The following is a 17,981-nucleotide window of genomic DNA, read 5'->3' on the forward strand; positions in this document are numbered from 1 at the left end:
GAGGTCGACAGAACTATGCCAGCCATTTTTAAAGAGCGATACCCAACAACAAGGGCCACCATCGATGCAACAGAGCTGAGATGCGAAGTTCCAAGCTCCCTGGTCCTTCAGTCAGCTACATACTCAACCTACAAGTCACATATTACAATGAAAGGTTTGGTTGTCATAGCACCTGATGGAGCGATCACGTTTTTGTCAAAGCTATTTACAGGGTCAGTGTCGGACAAAGAGCTTGTCGAAAAAAGTGGTTTTTTAGACCTAGAGTTTCAGCCTGGCGACTCGGTAATGGCCAACAAGGGCTTAAAGATACAGGACCTACTCAGCGCAAAAGGAGTTGCTTTGAACATTCACCCTTTCCTGCGGAGGCAGCACCTAACCGAAGAAGTTAGAGCAACAGAGGAAATGGCAAGCCTCAGAATACATGTCGAGCATCGCATTCAACGAATTATGGCATTTCATATTTTTGATAGGCCTATTCCACTGTCTATTGCACCAATTATCAGTGAAATTTGGGCATTATGTGCATTCTTAAGCAGTTTCCAAAGTCCTTTAATAGCAACGTAGGGTCTGCAGTAGCAACAGTCTTGCTCAGGCTGGGGGACACCCATTACAAGTGTCCCCCCTTGAGATTTCTTTCAAACGCCATACATTTGAGTGGCTTGACAGCGCATTCAACATATTTTGTTAATGCCTTTTTATTTTTGTAGAGTATAGGCCTGTGTTCGATACCCCTCAGCTGTTCGAGACTATTGAAATCGCAACTGCTGCTCGACCGCTTTCGGAGAAGACTCACTCGAGCAATGCGATTACACGAGCTGGGAAACCATGCTTGGTTTTTTTTTAAATATTATTTCAAAGCATGATTTTCATTTTTATGTAAATAAAAAGAAAATTGCCACCATGGCAAGATTTGTCTCTCCTTGTGATTTTTCTGGATGTGTGCCACTGGCAGTGACAGCCAAGATGGCACGGTCAAAGCCATGACTTCAACACTTTAGTTGCAAGAAAAGAACACAAGGCAGTAACTTTATTGACACATAAACAGGAATTGATTCGGTTATTTTACAAGCTCAAGAATCGTCCTGTGCATTGCACGACTTTTTTGCCAGGTACGGCAGACGCGTCGAGAAATAAAAGCTGTCTAATTTATTTTTGCATTTCTGCCACTCAGATTCGTTGAATCGAATTCTTTCGACAACAAGAAATTGCGGAGCATACACAACAAAGTCACCCCAAGTCAACCCAGTAATGGTCATCTGCCCAAGAACCTGATAAAAGTAACAGTGGGTGCGGTTCAGCCTGTAGGTGCCACGATTGTCCTTCACAAGGCCTTGAGTACATGGTGCTTTAAGGTCTTTCATCGAGTAGGGACACTTAATTTCCACGATGCCATGAGGTTCCTCTTCCTCTGGGTCCCATACCACACGATCAGGAGAGGCACCAAGCCACGGACATCCTGGATCCACGACAAGGCCGCAGTGAAAGGTCTGAATGTTGTGCCTGATGATGCGCAGCGTTTTTTCGTACTACTGTACTGCCACGGCTTCACTTGAAACTCCATACCTGAAGCAGCAATATTTTGCAGGCGTGTATACATATGTTAAATATAGCATGCAAAGCTACTCCCATTTTTAAGGTTTCTTGAGCACTGTGTGATTAGTTGATAACGTTGTACCTGTGCAATTTATTTCTTTATTAAAAATACCTCGCTGGCCTAACAGGGCATTGGGTAAGGGGAGCATCAAAAGATTATAATAATATTAATATCTGGGGTTTAACGTCCCAAAACCACGATATGATTATGAGAGACGCCGTAGTGGAGGGCTCCGGAAATTTCGACCACCTGGGGTTCTTTAATGTGCACCTAAATCTAAGTACACGGGCCTCAAACATTTTCGCCTCCATCGAAAATGCAGCCGCCGCGGCCGGGATTTGATCCCGCGACCTTCGGGTCAGCAGTCGAGCGCCATAACCACTAGACCACCGTGGTGAGGCCCATCAATAGATTATGTACATGGCTATGCACAACTTAAACAATAAAATAAATAAATAACCGATGATTATACAATGTAGAACAGTTACAAAAAGAAAATGCAATAGAAAATAAATACAGAAGATGAAACATGTGAAATAGTGACTATACAACAGGCTACAAAAATAAATAGAAGTTATAAAAAAGGCATGAAGTTACACAAGTCATAAAAACCAAAAGCACTACTCAAGATTATACATTAAAAATGAAGTGCATGTGTCTAGTCAATGAATATCACCAATAAAATGAAACAAGAAAGCACTGATAGTTAAATACATATACACCAAACTAGATGCGAAAAAGTTCATTCTGGAAATGTGTGTTGAGGACGCGGTCGTACACGTAGGTTGCGTCATCTATGCGCTTTCTGGTAAAAGTAATAGTCGGTGCAGTTCAGCATTCATTAGTGCAAATAACTTATAGCCACTGAGGTTTACTGGAAGCAACGCTCACTATAGCAGGTGTAAACATAGTGCGTAGGAAGTTACCTCGCCTGTACACTTTGTGTTCTTGTGTTATATTTTCTTGCTTTGTTACAAACCAACTTTGTCAAAAAAATGTTCCAACCCATACTTACTGTATTGCCCTTACTCTTGACAGATCTCTCTCAGTGGTGAGGTTTTGTAGGCCTTTTTCGGTCCACTTTTCCCGTGTTACAGAAACACCAAAGTTAGATGCAGTCAAGCGGTTTTTGCGAGCAGCCCTCCACGTTGTGCTTTGGCTCTGCTGACGAGAGGTCTGCTCAAGTTTGCGAGCTTCATCGACAGACATCATGAGAGCCTGCATATGAGAGTGCAGCATATGTTGGGGTTAACACAGCAAAAGCAGATATAATCACACGTAACATATTTTTGTAGAATATTATTATTGACTGGTTGCTAAACAGAACAAAAGTAGTTCTAGAAATAGGTTGGTTAGTGCAAGTTATGTTTATAGGACATGGAAAGAGCACAAAATGAAAAACACAACCACAATTGACTGTGCATGGACATTACGCCTGCATAAGCTGTTTTTCTAAACCAGTTTACAGACCTGGCGTGGCTCTGTGGTAGAATACCTGATTGCCACGCAGAATGCTCGGGTTCGATTCCTGCTGGGATCCTAATTTTCATTCTTTCCATTCGTCGGGTCAACGCTGCCGATGCCGGTTTTTTCAAACGCTCTCGCATTTAATGTCTGTTCTCGCCGTTTCTGGGCAGATATAAACTGTCAATCACCTGTGGCGCATACCCGTGCACCGCGGCCCGTGGTAAACGGGTATGTGCCACACGAGTCTGGAGCAAAGGGTTTGACGACGTACACGACAGGATTTTCAGGTTATTCATGTCATGACCCGACAGTCATATTCGCCAAATCCTCTTACCCTCCCCTGCCAATTTTGGTCTACACCAAGTTAAGGAGGTGGTCATAAGAGCCCCCAGACGTAGGCGGCTAGATAGATAGATAGATAGATAGATAGATAGATAGATAGAAACGCTCAAAGTGCCAAAGGTTCGCTAAGAAATGCTTCGCATTTAAAAACAGGTTCTACTTGGAAGTTGTGCACAATGTTCTTGCGTTTTGCGTGCGTCATTCCATGCTACATGTATACTATGCATTGACCCTGCTGGCAGGAGGTCGGTTCAAGCTTCTGAGCTTAAACCGACACCAAAGCCTGCATATAAGGGTCCAGAACGTTATCATTACACGCAGATACAACATACTTTTTGTATATTACTGTTTCATTACAAACGGAGTAAAATGGGTTACGAATGAGTGGAAGTGAGTTAGTGAACACAAGTTATGGTGTAGCAGATGGCTAGAGAATGGTATGTGCTATGTAGGAGGAAGACATACAGAAGTGAAAGTCGTTCACAACATTGTCGTGCTTTCTGTGCTTTGGCCCATGCTACATGCCAGCAGGCTAGTTACATGCATGTGCTTGCCTCAAATACAGCTTGCTGCGTAGGTGGTAGGCCCACACATGACACAACGGGGTGTACATTTTAAATGCGAAGCATTTCTTAGCGAACCTCAGGCACTTTGGCCGTTTCTATCTATCTATCTATCTATCTATCTATCTATCTATCTATCTATCTATCTATCTATCTATCTATCTATCTATCTATCTATCTATCTATCTATCTATCTATCTATCTATCTATCTATCTATCTATCTATCTATCTATCTATCTATCTATCTATCTATCTATCTATCTATCTATCTATCTATCTATCTATCTATCTATCTATCTATCTATCTATCTATCTATCTATCTATCTATCTATCTATCTATCTATCTATCTAGCCGCCTACGTCTGGGCGCTCTCCTGGTCGTCTCCATAACTTGTAATATACCAAACTTGGCATAACAGGGGATCAGTGTATGACGAACACGATTCACTGGTCGTGACATCAAAATTCGGCAGATCCCACGTACCGTGGTAGTCGACGTTATGCGAAGCATGCGGCGGGTAGGTGACTGTGGCGTAACTTTGTTTACTAAGAAACACGTTACAAAATGACGCTAAAGATTTGTATAAATTTTATACGCACAGGTATACATGTTGAAGGTACGCATATGTGTTATATAACCAGTTGTTTACGGTTGGGTAACGCTGCCAATGGTAACGGGGGTATTACCAACACCAGAAGCGGTAAGCTGATATATAGTGCTTATACATGTCCCGAGAACGCACGCACGTTTCACGAACCCGTCTGCATGTGTGCAAGAAGTTCTTGACAGTTCTTGAACAAGGGCATCATCACGGTGATCAGTGAGCACCAGCAGCTGGTCATGACTTGTTATAGGATCCGGTCGTGATCGTGGTGACGAGGGGTCCATGTCTAGGGAAGTATGTGGTATAGTAGAGCTGTTGGAATTCGTGGATGCCTCGATCATTTCGTCAACAAATTATCTGTCGACAGAGCCGGCGAATGCCGGAACCTGAAGCCAAACTTCGCGTTGGTGAGGTATAGGCCGTCGAGGCTGGTAGCCCTGGATAGTGCTACGTGGACCAATATCAGTGGATGATGTTTGTCGTAATCGTAGACTACCTGGGCGTATGTGGCATACGTAGACTAGTCTACAAAGCGGCTGTCAATTAATCTGGCATCATCTTCGGCCAGCGTGAGGCCATCGCCCAGCCTTGTAAGAAATGAAGAGGACACTGCGTCGTTGTGGTGGACGAAGTGCACTTTACGGTGCGGTGATGTGGATATCATATGTAACTTTCGTTAATGTATTTCTCCGGGGTCGAGCAATGCTTCAATATAGCTTGCTGAACGATAGAAATACAAACGTAACGTTTATTAAACTGCTATAAAAACGGAGCCATCACTGGAACTACAGATGTTAATTTGATATGACGCCTGTATCGTAGGAGTGTACATTTCGTAGGAGTATCATGCAGTGTTCATTGCTTTCTTGTAAAATTAGATAGCCAGCACCACAACCACAATTGACGCTGCACCGACATTACGTCTGTGTAGGCTGTTTTTGCAAACCAGTTTATAGACCTGGCGTGGTTCAGTGGTAGAATACCTGATTGCCACGCAGAATACATGGGTTCGATTCCTCCTGGGATCCTAATTTTCATTTTTTCCATTCGTTGAGTCAAGGGTGCCGATGTTGGTTTTCCTTAACGCTCTAGCGTTTAGGTTACCAATGTCTGTTCTCGCCGTTCCTGGGTAGACATAAACTGTCAATCACCTGTGGCGCATACCCGTACACCGCGGCCTGTGGTAAACGGGTATGTGCCACACGTGTCTAGTGGAAAGGGTTTGACGACGTACGCGACATGATTTTAACGTTATTCATGTCCTGACCTGGCACTCATATTCGCCAAATGCTCTTACCCTCCCATGCAAATTTTGGTCTACACGAAGTTAAGGAGGCGATCATGAGAGCACCCAGACGTAGGCGGCTAGATAGATAGATAGATAGATAGATAGATAGATAGATAGATAGATAGATAGATAGAAAGCTCAAAGTGCCAGAGGTTCGCTAAGAAATGCTTCGCATTTAATAACGCAAAATACATGTGGCGTACGTCATAAAACCCTTTCTCTCAGTAACGTGTGGCACATACCCGTAAACGAGAGTTAATATTATGCGGGTATGTGCCACAGGTGATACAGAGTCTCAACCAACACAGTAACGGCGAACACAAACACTGATACGCAAGGAAAGTGACAATAATAATAACTGTTGGGGTTTTATGTCCGAAAACGGTCATATGATATGAGAGACGCCGTAGCGAAGGGCTCGGCAAATTTTGACCATCGGGTATTCTTTAACGTGTACCGAGATCGCACAGAACACGGGCATTCAGCATTTTGCTCCATCGAATTGTGACCGCCGCGGCCCGGATCGAACCCGCGATCTTCGGGTCAGCAGCCGAGCACCTTAACCGCTACACCACCGCGGGGCACGCAAGAAAAGTGAGGAAACTGAAGACAGAACACCACTGGAAGACGCTCAACTACCATCCACTCGTCCACGCGGTCCGCAACGTGCACCACGTGGATTACGCAAAAACCGGCGTCAATGCTTCCTACAATAAATATGCGGAGAGTACCAGGCCTCTCATCATTACCGGTGACTTCAACATTGATTTATCAAGACCCCACAACGCTTGATCTTTATACTGCGTGAAACACGGATTAGATGTGGAGAGGGCATCAGAAGACCTCGCTGCCACGTCTACGAAAGGAGGCATCATAGATCATTTCATCGTAAGAGGAATCCAGGATTTCCACCAGCTGCACTATACCTCGCACTTCAGTACACTTAGACTCCTCATAACCGCGATCACGAACAGATCCGATTAACAAGTCCCGTCCAGCTGCTGGTGCTGACTGATCACGGTGATGATGACCTTGTTCACTAACTGTCAAGAACCCCTTCTATACATATACACACGGGTTCGTGAAACGTGCGTGCGTTCTCCGTCATCAAAAAATATAAGCATAACAACTGTAACTGTGACTGTAACGTACGAGCAGTGCGCCTGCGCGTGCCACTCGGCCGTGTATTTATTTGGGGAAGCTTTCCTCAATGAAGCTTAGTTAATAGTAACGCCTGTCCTGTGCATCTGTGTTCCTTCTTTGTCATGTTCGGATTCGCGCTATCCTGTATTGAAGAATATAAGCACTACATATCAGCTTACCGCGCCTGGTGTTGGTAACACCCACGTTGCTCTTGCCATCGTTACGCAACTGTAAAGAACTGGTTATATAATACATATGCGACTCTCCAACAGATGAGTGGGCGTATACCACTTCCATATTTCTCTAGCGTCATTCCGCAACGTTTCACTCAATATGAAAAATTACGCCACAGTCACCATCTCGCGCATGCTTCGCATAACATCGATACCCACAGTACGTGGGATCTGCCGATTTTTTGAATAAAAAGTCGCAGTTTCGCCGCCAGGTCGAAGCAATGAATGCGATAGCAAGAAACTAATGCTATACGAAGTGACGCTCGCCAATGGATACTTTCAGTTTGAACAGCGCTCCTGTTGCAAAGGCGGCCGAAGCAGCGAAGGAAACTAGCGTGCTTCAAGTGTCGAGCTGCGACACTTGATAGTTCGCGCTCATCTTCTGTTTGTTCGTTTAGCGGCGTCTCTTGAGCTCGAGTGACTTTCGTACGCTCCGTAACATGAGCGCGGACATCACGGTGAAAGCTTGAAACATCCATCTTCCCCTCACCACGAGAAAACCGCGCGAGCAGACAGCGGACGGGCAAGGTTCTCCCTGCGCAAATATAAGAAGAAGCGAGCGAGCTCGCCGACGACTTTTAAATGCGCCCGTCGCGCTCCTAGCGCCATCTCGCTGGTAATGAAGAAACACTTATAAGCGCCGGCCATCTATGAGTCTGTTCAGCGGTAAAGGGTGTGTATATAACGCTCGCCGTTAGCTTCGTGGAGGATCTGCGTTTCGTGGCGTAGTGGTTAGCGCCACTCGCTGCGGAGTAAGAAGTCCCTGGTTCGATTCCGCGCTTCGAAAGCATTTTTCTGAATTATTTTTCTTTGGTGCTTTTGTATATCATCATCATCATCATCAGCCTGTCTACGCCCACTGCAGGGCAAAGGCCTCTCCCATGTTCCGCCAATCAACCCGGTCCTGTGCTTTCTGCTGCCATGTTATACGTGCAAACTTCTTAATCTCATGTACCCACCTAATTTTCTGTCTCCCCCTCACGCGTTTGCCATCTCTTGGAATCCAGTGAGTTACCCTTAACGACCACCGGTTATCCTGCCGACGTGCTACGTGCCCGGCCCATATCCATTTCTTCTTCTTGATTTCAACTATGATGTCCTTAACCCCCGTTTGTTCCCTGACCCACTCTGCTCTCTTTCTGTCTCTTAAGGTTACACCTATCATTTTCCTTTCCATCGCTCGCTGCGTCGTCCTCAGTTTAAGTTGAACCCTCTTTGTAAGTCTCCAGGTTTCTGCTCCGTAGGTAAGTACCGGTAAGATGCAGCTGTTATATACATTCCTCTTGAGGGATAGTGGTAGATTACCATTCATGATTTGATAATGCTTGCCGAATGAGCCCCAACCCATCCTTATTCTTCTAGTTATTTCACTCTCATGGCTCGGCTCCGCGGTTACTACCTGTCCTAAGTAGACGTACTCCTTTACAACTTCCAGTGTCTCGCCACCTATCGCAAAGCGCTGTTCTCTGCCAAGATTGTTCCACATTACTTTTGTATATATATACATACTTATATATATACGGTGCATGACGGCGACGGTGACGGCAAAATCCAGCCGAGACTGTCCATATAATTGCTGCCGCAATAAAAGTGCTGGCTGCATGGGTGTCAACTTCGTAGCTGACCCCACCTGAATTTCTGGGCACAAGTATGTGTTGAAGTCATGTGGCACAAGTGGTTTCTGACTCCACAAAAGGTTGCCTTCACATGTTTCGCCAAACAAACTGTCTGCTTTTTTCGGTGCTGCAGACTTCCAGTGCCCAAGAAGTGAGCTCTTAGTAGGCGCAGCCATCTCTACTGCAAATTGCCTGGCAGCTTTTTGAACGTCTGCTATGCTCCTCGGCCTTTTCCTGGCTTCATAAAGACGCGACTGGAGAGGGTAAGACACACCGCCTGGCCTTGCGGTTCTCCAGTCAACGTCGTCAACGTCGTCAACGCCGGAAGCCCGTATTTTTTGCCCCCGGGGCCGCCTTCACATTTGTGGCAGTTCCGTGCACGACATTTCCAGCGGAGCCTCTTCATAGCCATTTTCATTAACGAGCACAAGGACTTTCAACAGTCCCATTGCATGGTGACATGCTCCATTCTCTCTGGCGGCGCATTCGCATGCACAATCTTGCACATAATCATCGTGCGTCAGTACGGCGGACGCGGCGTATGGTGTTGCTGTCTTCTGGCTCCTGTAGCACTTCGCGCGTACGTGCACAAGCGTGGAACCACTGCATCGAAGTAAAAAGGGCGAGCTAAATGCATTACAGATGTCGCATCGAGATATACTTTATGCAGGGCAGGTTACTTCGTGCACACGAGCTAGTCAGCCTGCGCTCCTTATGAACGGCCGCTGTAACGTTTAACAACACCAGTAAACAAGCGAAAAGAAAAGGACAGCGAGTGTACTTACTGCGTTGTGACTGCACGTGTTTCTATGATCACTACTTCTTGCGCAAAATTTTTTCTAAGACGACGGACGAAACAGACACGTCCGTCGTCTTAGAAAAAAATTTGCGCAAGAAGTAGTGATCATGGAGTACCAACTAGCTCGAACCCACACCTTGTTAAAGTGTTTCTATGGTCGAGCACTGAACATAGTTTTCTGCGACGAACTTGTGGCTCCGCAGTTCGTTGCGGTTTGCGGCGCTTCTCGATGTTCGGTAGGTCTCTATTTTGCCTATATCAAGGCTTTTTGGTATGATGGTGAGGCTCTTGGTCCAAAACATGATGCCGCCGCGCCTCAACTAACAGAAAAAGAAACATAAACCGTCACCTAAGCCCAACCACGCACTACAACAGAACACCTACACAAGCACTACCGACGGAGAACAACTCGTCTACCGCTGGGACGCACCGTACCCGCCGTACATTCCGCCCAACTAATGGCGGGCAGCGTATAGAGTGATAAGTAGCAGAGCAAAAGTGCCTCTTGAATCAGTGTTGCCAGACTGAATTAGGAAAGGGGTCTATTGAGGAGGAAAACGCGCGCGCGGAGGAGAGTGTCGCTACTTTCTAGATCAAGGGCTTTAAGAGTGCCTCAATGCGCGCGCCCCCGCTTAGAGTGGTGTCAGCTTTTGAAACGGCAGGTGCCGCCTCCTCGGCCTTGGCGGCAGCGTGGCCGCCGTCTTGAATCCCCCGCCCGGTCACTTGTGCGCGGCGCGCGTGCTGTTGTTAGGTCGGTGCTCGTTTTCCTCCAGTTTTGTGCGCTCGCTACCGTCACCATTGCCAGGTGTTGCGTACCGCAGTGCAACCAATCATTCCAGGAACGCTGGGAGCTGTATCGTTTTCGAAGATACGAAGTTTCTTTGGACAGTAAAAATCAAACGTGACAAGCGGCATCTGAAGAACACATTATGCACTTGCAGCATAAGTTTCCGGGCGGTATTTCGGATGGACATACAAGGATAACTTCTGCCGGTGTCAACCTTGCGTAATAAATGGACACACTGATATCAGCTACATGCTTAAAATATTTTGGTTCACGTGTGCGTGAATCCTGCATTTTACTTCGTAAACATTTTTTAGATGCGAAGTATCTTAAGGCCGAGCTCAATCCGGTGGTGTGCGGCGTGACCACCCTCACTGCGCATGCGCATACCCTCTCCACACACCTCCTCTCCACTCACCCTCTCTCCTTCCCCTCTCCACTTTCCCTCTCCCCTTCCTCTCTCCACTTTCTCTCTCCACTTTCCTTCTCCCCTCTCCCATCCCCCTTTCCCCTCTTCCTCTGAAACGCGCTAGACATGCCGAAATTCTCTCCTACGCAACGCCGCGATGAGCTCGAGCGCATGCGCGTCCCCTCCCCTTCTCTCTCCTCTCCTACGCTGCCCCCCTCTTGCCCGCCTGTCGACCGCGTTCCCCGCTCGCCCTGTGAGAATTAACGGCCAGGCTAGATGGAAGATACGACGCGCGTAGCGTCCCTCTTCGCGTTCCACGACGCGAGGTCGGTAGCATGCCCAACGAACGCCAACGGAACGCGATCGTGCAAGTGCTCCGGCTTCGCATAGCCTCATGGTCCCCTTTAGCGGGACATGGTGTAATTTTTTACTGCACTTGGTTGGTCCTGTATCTGCCTTGAATTTTTGCTTTCGCAATTTTCGTGATGTGAAAAGAATCATGGAATATATTATGCGTGTTTGTCTGCAGATCAGATCCTTCTTTTTTCCTAATAATAAATATTTGTGAGACTTTAAGTCCCAAAAACCACGATATGATTATGAGAGGCGCAGTTTATTGTGGAAGGCTCCGGAAATTTTGACCATCTGTTATTCTTTAACGTACACCCAAATCTAAGTACACGGGCCTCTGTCATTTCCCCTCCATCGTAATGGGGCCGCTGCGGCCGGGATTCCATCCCGCAACCTTCGGGTCACCAGTCGAGCACCATAATTACAACCATGGCGGGTTCTTGTTTTCTATATTCCTTTCCGTGTTTCGAGTACGCCTTCTGTGCTGGTCTGATGCCCGTGTACGTATGTGTGCTGTTACATTTTTTTTTATCCTTCCCTGTTTCTGTGTTTCAAGGTTACATTTTCGTCCTGTCTTAAATCATCACGCAGTTCCTGTTTTTTTAATCATTTACGATCACTGTGAAGCGACTAGGGGCAGTTGTGTTTTACTGTGTAACTTGCGTTTTATTTGTGTAATTCCTTCTGTCAGCGCAGCATTATTGCGCAGAAATAAATTGCCTGTACACTGGATATTAACGCGCGCGCGCACGCACGCACGCATGCACACACACACACACAAACACACAGTATTTTATTTCTTTGTGCAAGCGTAACTTATTTATTAATAATGTAAGCCATGAAGGCTCATACAGGAATGCGCATACAAACAGTTCTCGCGAAGCGTCTCTACAAAGAAGACGCATGAAAACAACAAGAAGACGAGGAACATTGTGTAAGTAGACACGCTATGTCACTAAAAAAATACAAGAAACAAAGTCAAGTTGTACAGTGAGCACCTCATCGAAAACCATTTGATACAATAAAAAAGACGTCTACCTCGGTGGTATAGTGGTTACGGTGCTCGGCTGCTGACCCGGAAGTCGCGGGTTCGATCCCGGCCGCGGCGGTCGCATTTCGGTGGAGGCGCAATGGCGGCCGTCGTAGCAGACGACGCGACTGTCCTCACCCTCAGCGGAGCACGCGGGCATCAAGGCACCCTAACCTAGCCACCGTACCCTAACGGGTCCGACCTTAAACGGGTCCGGCACGGCAGCGCCGCGGCGCGGAAGTTCACCGCAAAAGGCCCTCGCTCCTCCCATGTATTCGCGCGGCGCTTTGGACACTCCCCCTACTCTAGGTCACTCTAGGCTCTCCCTTTTGTATCCGTTCTATCGGTACACCGTTCTTGCCGTTTTTTACGTCTTGACTGTCAAACTAGCCTCCGCCAATCATGTGGCCCGATAGAACCGTTCTGTGACAGAACGGTTCTATCGTTCTGTCGACCCGATGGACTACGTCCATCGGGTCAAGAGGGGGCCGGACATCGTACCAGTGTCCGCCAAGCTGCGTCGCCTGCCTCTGGCGCTCTGGCAACAAGTCGACTCGAGGAGAACGACGTCATCGAGTGGGTGTCGCCACGCATGGTCGTCCGTAAGAAAGACGGGGACATCCGCCCCGGCGTCAGTCTGAGAAACCCGAACAAGGCCATTGTCATCGACGGGTTCCCACTGCCCCATGTGGATGAACTGCTTCAAATGTTAAATGGATGCAATTCCTCCCAGGGACGGACGATACTTTAGGACGATGTATAGTTACTGTATATGCTACCTTTAGGTTTAGCATATACAGTAACTCTAGGACGATGTAGGGTGCATTGATGCCCGCGCCTCCGCTCGCATCGAGGCACCCTAGGACGACGTAGGGTCACTGGAAAATCAGAGTACCGCAAAGGTAGGCTGCATGAGGGCAACATTGGGCGGCGGCGGCCATTTACCTTCCGGACCGTCCGGCCCGTTGCTAGCGTGTGTTGAGAAGTGACCGATCTTTTCGCCTCGGTGCCGTGTTACGCTCGGTGGAACGGCATTATGTGTGTGTGTTTCTTCAAGAGGATATTAGAAGTTATTTCGAGTCATCGACAGTTATGGATCGACTGCGCGGTTAGCGGTGTAACTAATGAAACGTGCGGCGAATGTGGCCATGTGCTCGCGAACTCGCTTCATGGCTTCATCGGTCTCCTTACGTGTCATGCCCGGGTGTGCTCGCTAGGTCCAGAGCTGTAAACATAGTTGCATTAGCGCAATGTCATCGTGCGAGATGCCATTTACTTCGACATTTGGTGAATCTTGGCTGTTTGCGCTAGCTTTGCAGTCGGTGTTCAGGTTCACTGCACTCGAGAACGTTATCGAACAACATCGAGAACATTCAACATTGCGTCCTTCGACTGATCGCTGACGCATACCTTCCTTGCGCACCATGCTTGCTGTTCAACTGGTTGATATGTGTAATAGAAGTTGTGTGTGTACGGTAATTGGAAGTTGCGCGCGAAGTATTTATGACTTGATTCGGAACGCCAGCAGCCGAACGCACGGGCGAATCGGCGTGCGGTTGGTAATGTGCATCTTATCTTGCGATACGTAGAAAATAGGCCATTGAAAATGATTGACATCCCTACTTAATTGCTGCATTTACTATTTCTTGTCTCCTTAATATTCCCAACGTTGCAGTGCATTTGCAAATATTTTGCCGTGTTCCGACAAACAGATTTCTTTTTTTGGCGTTGCGAGCGCGTAAACAGCTGGGGTTCGGTTTCTGCACTGCTGCACTTTTTTTTCATAATGCACTCTTATTAAAACGTCCTCGGCACGGTGCTTTATGTTCTATTGATCAGAAATAGCACATCCCGGAAATTTTTAAAGCGCATGTTACTGCAACACAGTATAAATATCGACATAGGGCTCGCATAATGTCGACTCTCGCAATGTGTGGGATCTGCTTTTTTTTTTTAGGGGCGAAGCTCCTTAAGGCGTGGGTCTGTACATCCTCGACGTATGTAGTTGTGGGTAGCCACCTCTAGTTTAGTTCTTGGAGTGTTCACTAGATGGCGGTACTTGTATATGATGAAAAGATGCGAGATGTAATAAAACTAGATGGCGGTACTTGTAGTTGATGATGAAAGATGCGAGATGTTATAATAGGAATGGTGTCACGTATGGCGCGTGTCATTGGTGGAAGGCAATCGTTCGATTTAGTGCGGCTACCTAGGCTAGGGGGAGCGTTGTAATAAAATCCGTTCGCTGTTGGCGCGCGCTCGGAGTCGTCGGATGGATAAGGCTGCACAGCGGAGAGCGCGCAAGGCGGCGGCAGCGCGTGCTCGCAGACAGAATCCCGATGTGCGAGCCCGCGAGGCAGAAGCGCGCCGTGAAGCTGCGCGACGCCACCGCCAAGATCCTGCCGTACGAGAGCGGGAGGCCCAAGCGGCACGGCAGTGGCGTGAGGACCCTGCCGTACGAGAGCGGGAGGCCCAAGCGGCACGGCAGCGGCGCGAGGACCCTGCCGTACGAGAGCGGGAGGCCGAAGCGTGTCGTCTGGCTGCGCGACGACGCCGCCAAGATCCCAGCGTTCGAGAACGAGAGGCCCAAGTGTCACGGCAACGGCGCGAGGACCCTGCCGTACGCGAAGCGGCACGGCTGCGGCGCGAAGAGGATCTCCAAAATGTCAGAGAACGGGAAGCGGTGAGAAAGCGCGCGTATCGGCAGGCAGACCCCGATGCAGTGAGAGCTGATGAGGCGTCTGCAAAACGCATCAGGCGAGCTCAGCCCGAAGGTGCCGATGCGCGGTTTAAGCGAGACTTTCTAGACGTTACGTTCGGACACAGTTGCAGTGTGTGCGACAGATTGTGGTTCTCAAACTGTCTAGTCACAATATCTTCCATCAAGAACGACCAGGCTCGCGCCAATGCCATCGCCGTGCTGCAGCGCGAGTTCCCCGCCGGCAGCGGTGAGTACAAGGTTTGCGCGAGCTGCAAGGATTCGCTAGTGGCGGGAAAGGTGCCTCCAATGAGCGTATCCTATGGCTACACGTACCCACCCAAACCGGATCACTTGCCTCCTCTGAACCCCGTGGAAGAACGACTGATCGCTCCTCGTTTGCCGTTCATGAGCATAAGGCGGTTGACACACGGGAGCGGTCAGTGCGGCATCAAGGGGCAAGTGGTTAACGTTCCGATAAACGTCCCCAACACGGTTCAATGCCTACCTCGGAACGTTCCGGACGATGTGGCCATCGACGTTCATCTCAAGCGCCGGCTCGTATGCAAAGCGTCGTATAAGAAAGGTCTCGTTAAGAAACGTAACATCCACGAGTGGCTCAAACACTTCGAGCATTCTCCGGTATACAAGTACCTCAAAATCAAAATTGATTGGAGCCGCCTCGCGAACGTGCAAGACGACGGTGACGTGGACGACGACGAGATCGAGCCGGCGCCGGAGGTTACCGACCTGGAAGAACCTATGCAGGCGGCGATTGCACTCAACACAATGGCGCATACCTTGATTTTTGACGACGGAGCCTGCGTCATCACTAACTGCGTCAACAGCGGCGGCGACGCTGCGGCGGCAACGACCGCGGCGGAATCTGCGGCGGGAAAGGCGGCGCATTCTCCAGCTGATGAACTAGGTCTAATCGAAGGTACGTACAGTCTCCACGTGGCACCCGGGGAAGGGCAGACTCCCATCTCTCTGCTCTTTGACGAGTAGGCCGAAGAGTTGTCGTTTCCTCAAATATACCTCGGTATACCTCGTAGAATCACCGGACCCAGACCGACCCCCTTCACAAAGGCGAGTAGCGAGATTCGTCGTACCGATCGTCGCGGAGTGTGGCCCGATCACGTCTTGTACATGGCCATGAAGGTCATGCGTCACAATGTTGCCAGCAAGACCATGACGTTCAGGACCAACGCAATCACCAGTGCGATTACGCGGCAGCAACTTGAGAATGCAGATTTCATGGATGAAGTCCTCAACCGAGATCTCGGCTTCATGAGAGGCATACCAAACACCGTACAATACTGGCAAGATCGAAGAAAGGAACTCTTTGCAATGATTCGTCAGTTGGGTAAGCCTCACGCATTTCTCACGCTCTCTGCCGCGGAACTGCACTGGGACAGACTCATCGAAACGTTGGAGCGCTTGCGAGTGGGTCCCGAAGGGGTGGCACGAGCCGTGGAAGAATTGAATTCCATGCAACGCGTCGAACTGGTCAACAACGACCCAGTTGCGTGTGCAATTTACACCCATCAAATCTTCAATGTGATTCTCAACATACTCAAAGATAAGAGATGCTCCCCGTTCAAGCCCTATGTTGTGGTAGACTTCTTCAAGCGGGTCGAATTCCAACAGCGTGGTAGCGCACACATTCACACCATTCTGTGGCTCGATAACGCCCCGCAAGAGGAAGTGTCTGGCGACATGCCGCGCACGCTGGAAATGGTCGAATCGTTGCTCACGCTCGACACAGACCTTCTAAAGAGACCCAGGACCCAGCTGCACGCTCATACCCACACTTGCTATAAGCGGGGACGCACCAAGTGCCGTTTCGGAGCACCGTTCATGCCCAGTAATGACACTAGGATTGTAGTCCCCTTTCCTCCGACCGAGGACGAGGCCGAGAAGGTACATCGTCAGAAACTCAAGCAACGGTACGAAGAGATGCACGACGCTTTGGAGAGGGGATCGTTCGTCTCGTTGGAAGAGTTTCTCGCCACCTTCAACGTTCGGTACGACGCAGAATACATGGACACTCTGAGAGCCGGATTTACGCGTCCCTGCGTTCTACACCGTCGCACTCCGGCGCAAAAAATGGTCAATCCCTTCAACCCCTGGATCGCCAAGGTCCTAGATTCCAACATAGATTTTCAGGTGATCCTAGACCACTACGCCTGTGCAACGTATGTCGTTGATTACGTCAACAAGGCTGATCGCGGCATGTCCAACCTCCACAAGGCCGTAATGCAAATTCTAGAAGAAAAGCCAGAAATAGAATACTCTGCCATCGTACGCTCTCTGGGAGTGACCATGCTCAAGGGGGTCGAAATGTCGGCGCAAGAGGCGGTCTGGTTCCTCTTAGGTCAGGAAATGTCGGAAAAGAGCCGTGAGGTCGTCTACATACCCACGTGCTACCCAGAGGAACGAGTGCGCGTACGCAAGACCAACGAGGAATTGGCAAACATTGGCGCATCGTCCACCGACGTCTGGAAGCTCAACATCGTTCAGAGGTACGAGGGCAGGCCGCCCGAAATGGAAGACCTTTGCCTTGCCGACTTTGCAAGCAAATGCAAACGCGGATACGGTCTTCGCGAGCACCCCATCATCATCCGCTACCGCCATTACAGTGCCGCAGATCAACCGGATGATTACATGCGAGAGCAGGTCCTCCTTTACGTACCCTTCAGGAACGAGGCTGTCGACGTTCTAAATAACAAATACATCCAGACGTATGAGGCAAACAAGGACCTGATCGCCACCAAACATCGCCAATACAACATCGGCAACGACGACGACACCGTGGCTCAGTTAATTGAAGAGCACAGGATACAGCAGCAACGAGAATAAGATGCCGCCGCCGTTGACGCCGCGGTCGTTGCCGCCGTTCCCGCCGACGAAGACGCCGACCTCTTGCCCAACGAAGACCTGATGCGTGCCGTCAAAGACACCAGTCCCTGTGCCGCCGTGCGCAAAAGGCAAGACATCATGGATAGAAAGGAATATGCCAGACTCATGCGCATGACCAATGCGGAGCAGTACGAG

The 17,981-nt window shown here is 48.8% G+C and overlaps 1 protein-coding gene and 1 pseudogene across 1 annotated transcript; one reads left to right on the plus strand and one right to left on the minus strand.

The window, feature by feature from the left end:
• Positions 1-993: 993 nt before the first annotated feature.
• On the minus strand, positions 994-15,538 carry LOC119372470 (uncharacterized; annotated as a pseudogene).
• On the plus strand, positions 14,376-15,935 carry LOC125760040 (uncharacterized). The gene has a single exon (XM_049419631.1). It carries the CDS (start codon positions 14,499-14,501, stop codon positions 15,930-15,932), a length of 1,434 nt encoding a protein of 477 aa, XP_049275588.1. The 5' UTR covers positions 14,376-14,498; the 3' UTR covers positions 15,933-15,935.
• Positions 15,936-17,981: the final 2,046 nt, after the last annotated feature.

The sequence above is a fragment of the Rhipicephalus sanguineus genome, chromosome 10 (assembly GCF_013339695.2).
Source record: "Rhipicephalus sanguineus isolate Rsan-2018 chromosome 10, BIME_Rsan_1.4, whole genome shotgun sequence".
Classification (NCBI taxonomy): domain Eukaryota; kingdom Metazoa; phylum Arthropoda; class Arachnida; order Ixodida; family Ixodidae; genus Rhipicephalus; species Rhipicephalus sanguineus.